Below are 4,697 nucleotides of genomic sequence, written 5' to 3'. Positions count from 1 at the left end.
CTACCTAAAACGGCTCGTTCTAACACGCCCCCACATGTCTACGTCACGATGAGGGAAGATTTGCATAACGCCGCGCAAATGTTCACGCAAAGAAAGAAGGCGTAACTTTTATTCTCGCTGTAGTATTGTTGCTGCCGCCGCCATGACGTGGAGACGCTGTGTGTTTCGTTGCAAAAGCCAAACTACTTTTGCAGACACAAAAGAGGACACAACTAGAAATCAGTGGTTAAGTTTTATTTACAACACTGTTCCAGAACACTTCAACCCAAATATTCGAGTGTGTGCAGCACATTTTACGGAGGAAAGTTTCCTGAACCTCGTAACATTTCTGTCACACGCTTGAGGTAGAAAGGCGGGGCATAGAGGAGAAACAATAATGTACAGTTTGTGGAAAATAATGTGTTTTTTGAACCTTAAACCGCGTAAACATTTCATTACACCAAATAATGTTCTTTTTAGCAGCATCATATGACCCCTTTAAAAAAATAGCTGAAATGAAAATGTAATATTATTCCCTGAAAATTCTCCTATTTACTCCAGTCTTCAGTGTCACATGATCCTTCAGAAATCATTCTAATATACACTGCTCCAGATTTGACATCAACAATGCCAAATGGAATTAGTTCTTGTGGTTTATCAGTGGATAACAACTCAAATTTCCGCCATCTTCAGCGAAGGAGGCTTAAAATACAGCGCATGAGTGTCATGAACCTTTTTGGTCCAGTAAATAGTATATCACCACCCACTTTTTTAATAGGAAACAGAGCAGATTGCACATTCTGCAAAACATCTATTGTCTTCCACAGAAAGAGAAATGATATTAGGGTTGAGTAAATGATGACAGAACTTTAATTTCTGGGTGAACTATTCAATTATGTATTAAAACATCAATGCTCAGGATGTATGGAAGAGCTGCAGCTAGACTCACCAATGCCCCGTCCGGTCCGAACATCTGCAGGAAGTTCCCGATGAACTCCCGTGATTTCTCCTCCCATTTCTGAATGAGGTCGATGCCCTTCTCCTCCACCTTCTGCACAAACTCTTTACTCTTTTCCTCCACATCTCGGACCTTCTGCTTCACCTTATCCACGTGCTCCTGCAGGTGGTACTTCTTCTCCTGGCAGAAAGAGGGCAGCAGAGCGTAAAATCCAATACTTAAATAAACGAGGGCAATATTTCCTTTCAATTGCTTTATTAAGAGATGGAAGGTGTAGTCAAGCGCACTCACGTTGATGAAGCTGACGTTCAGCTCTTTGGCAGTGTAGCCTCTCTGCAGGTTGCGGCGCACGTAAACATCATAGTCACGTACGATTCGTGTGATTACGTCGGATGTGGAGATGCCCTCGGTTCTCTGAGTTGGTGCGAACATACCTGAAAAGGAGAATTTGAAGAGCATATATTATAATAAAAACTAATTTACTGACTGCTATTTAACTGTATTTGCAAGTTGCTAATACCTACCTGCCTCCTTTATATGTTTGTAAACATCATCACTTCCTGCTGAGATGTATGGGATGTCGTCATGGGCGACAAAGTCTATCTGGGGACAAAATGCCATCATATCAGTGTTGATTAAGACTTTCTCTGTTCCACTGAATGAGACAGTTCTGTGTTGATAAAGAACCTCAAGTTGATGCCAATATTTATATGAATGATTTGTTGTACTTTGTAAATTATTTTTTAATGTTAAAGAAAAAGGTAACACTGTATTTTACAGTGTCCTTGATACACATTACATGCACTTACTATAGTAATAGTAAATTATGCATAATAACAAGTGACTAACCCTGAACCAAACCCTAACTTTAACTCTAACCCTATAGTAATCACATGTTGTTAAGCATTGGTTCAGTATCATTGATATACTATTATTGTGTTTAATACTTTGAATTTGATTTTTCCTTTTAAATGAGTTAAAATGTTAGTAATTTTGTTGTGTTTTTATCATTTTTATCAAGTCTTTTTTTAAATGCCTATATAGTTTTTAAATTTTTATTTGTTTACGTTTATTTAGTATTAGTTATTTTAGCAATTAAACTAAACACTGAAATAAAATGTTGTATTTTATTTCAGTTAATGTTTATTTCAAGTAACAAAACTGTTTTTTTAATGGTTTTAGTTCAGCTATAATTACTATAATTTTATTTTAGCTGTTTGTTAATTAATGTCATTCCAAACAATTATGATTTTTTTTTCTGTGAACCTCAAAAAGCATTTAAATGAGTTCTATGGATGTTTTTTTTTTTGGAGCTTAGCAGAGGTTATCACTTTGAATTGCTGTTGAATGGAAAAGAACGGCATGAATAATTCTTCAATATGGTTGAGAATATAGATTGCACAATTTTCATTTTTGAGCGAACTATCCCTACAACCTTTACGGTTACACACTTCACAAAGTCCTGTGCTAACCCTGGGAAATGTACATTTATACATTTGACAGTCGCTTTTATCCAAAGCATTCAAGGTATACGTTTGGTGTTGCTAGCGCCATGCTCTACTGTTTGAGCCACAGGAATGGAAATATGATGTTGATCTGGATACTCACTCTGTGCTCAGCCAGAAATTCAGGTGTCAGTGTCCATGGAGCGTTGCGGACCACCTCATCAACATAACGACAGTGACTCACTGCGTCGTAACGCTCATCCTCATTCATGACAGTGAAACCCTTAAATTTATGCGTCAAATCATCGCTGCACACTGAGAAACAGATAAGGTTCCATTTAACTGCATTAGTTAACATGAACTAACAATGAAAATTTTTCCTAAAGCAGTTACTACTCTTAGTTAATATTAATTTAAACATTTACTAATACATTATTAAAATCATAGGTTATACCTGTAAATATGATTTAATGTGCTAACGTGAATTAAAATGCTTTAATACAAATATACTGCTCATTGTTTGTTAATGCCTTAAATAATGTTAACTAATGGGACATTGATTTTTCACATTAGTCTGGTGACACTAGTGACACATAAATGAACTGAAGAGCTGATATACTGGTTAAATCTGATTGGTTACACTATTACAGGGATATACGTGACAAAAGACATTTGCTCAAACTCACCACCCACAATGAGATGCGTGTTGGGGAAAAGGCACTTGGCTTGCATCAAAGCACGAGCGTGTCCTGAATGGAACATGTCAAAGATCCCGTCAGCATAGACGCGAACTGGACGGCCCTCTAAAGAGCGAATGAGAGAGGGAACACATGCAGGTTGTGGGATTACAAATTTAAGAATCTGTTTAAAATATGCTGATCCTATGTTCTGACATAGCATCACATGAAAAACTAAGGTGAAGTACATTGTATTTAGCATTTAAGGTAAATTACATCAGACAAATGCAAAGTGTAGCAAGAGGTTCCTGTCTGTTCCTGTTCTCCTATTGTTAGTAAAATGAACCAGATTACTGAGACGATCACCTTTTGTTTGTAATGGCTCTTGGTGCCTCTGCCCCAGTCTCTGAGTAGTTATACTGATTGGATTAGCACCTATGCATTTGAATGACACTGTTATGCTGATGAGATCAAGGCTGGGAAAATGCCGGTGTCGGGCTGATTCCTGTACTTCATTTGCATGCTTTGTTTAAGGTAGTCACCCAGGTGCTTTGTCTCAATTTTCTAAGCACTGCCCCCTTAAAACGTATATAAACTACAATGTATTCCTGCCTTAGTCAGACTTTTGATGACTGCAGCGCCACGCAGCGTGTTCTCAATAAAGAACTCTGCTGAAGATACCCAAGAGTCTCCTGGTCTCTGCTTCGACGAGGAAAAAGTTTCCTACAAGGTCATGCAGAGAATGTGTAGACAATGAGGGTATCTTGGGTAAAATCAGCATTCACGCACCTGGAGTGCCACGGCGGGCCTCTTCCATGCTAACACGGACGTATGGGGTTTTTGCAGCCAGCAGCTCATCAGCGAATGGTGCAGGTTCAGTCAGGCCCTGGAGATGCACATAAGATGAGGAAATTATGTCATCACATTTGAGTGGCTACTGACAGCGACCTTCCCAGCACTCACCAAAGTCCGCCGTGGAAGTTTTCGGAAACATTCTGCCTCCATCTCGCCATTCAACTCCTCTCTCTTCCTCTTCCTGCCGAGGCCTGAACTGTGCGCCTCCATCCCTGCACAGAATAAAAATGCACTGTTATACTTTTCTGTACAACTTGTACTGCAGTGTTCTTCATACAACAGCTTTGCGTAATAGACAAATTCAAGTTGTTAATAATTGAAAATCTTCCCTGCTACTTTTGATTTGTGTTCAATGGACAGTAAAAATCATAATGCTTTTATCGCCACATTTTACATGGAAACTGCAGCAATTTTACCATTTCACATTTTGCACAAACATATGCAGTCAAGTTTTCCCCATGAGACTAGAGACATATCTACAGTGTGAATTAAAATATGTATTATTAAATACATATGTGCATACATAAATAATCAGATGAATTTTAGACACTTTAAATTGTGTTGTAAATGTATTGTACATATTCATTCAAATGAATTTCTTTTGTACTTAAAGGGGTCATATGATGCGATTAAAATTTTTCCTTTCTCTTTGGAGTGTTACAAGCTCTTGGTGCATAAAGAAGATCTGTAAAGTTCTAAAGACTAAAGTCTCAAATCCAAAGAGATATTCTTTATAAAAGTTAAGAGTCAGCCACACCTACCTAAAACGGCTCGTTCTAACAC

At 38.0% G+C, this 4,697-nt stretch overlaps 1 protein-coding gene across 1 annotated transcript in view; it reads right to left on the bottom strand.

Moving 5' to 3' along the window:
- Positions 1–4,697, bottom strand: part of LOC107717621 (choline-phosphate cytidylyltransferase A-like) — a 9,553-nt gene that overhangs the window by 3,360 nt on the left and 1,496 nt on the right. The window contains exons 2-8 of the mRNA XM_016524432.1: positions 4,023–4,126; positions 3,849–3,945; positions 3,069–3,185; positions 2,546–2,697; positions 1,462–1,540; positions 1,229–1,371; positions 929–1,117 (exon numbers count right to left, since the gene is read on the bottom strand). Of these exons, the coding sequence (XP_016379918.1) occupies positions 929–1,117; positions 1,229–1,371; positions 1,462–1,540; positions 2,546–2,697; positions 3,069–3,185; positions 3,849–3,945; positions 4,023–4,124 (879 nt within the window). The 5' untranslated portion in view covers positions 4,125–4,126. The remainder of the gene's footprint in view (positions 1–928; positions 1,118–1,228; positions 1,372–1,461; positions 1,541–2,545; positions 2,698–3,068; positions 3,186–3,848; positions 3,946–4,022; positions 4,127–4,697) is intronic.

The sequence above is a fragment of the Sinocyclocheilus rhinocerous genome, unplaced genomic scaffold, assembly GCF_001515625.1.
Source record: "Sinocyclocheilus rhinocerous isolate Xijiao unplaced genomic scaffold, SAMN03320098_v1.1 scaffold240, whole genome shotgun sequence".
NCBI lineage: Eukaryota > Metazoa > Chordata > Actinopteri > Cypriniformes > Cyprinidae > Sinocyclocheilus > Sinocyclocheilus rhinocerous.
Note: the sequence above shows the minus strand (reverse complement) of the source record. Positions and strands in the feature narration are given on the sequence as shown.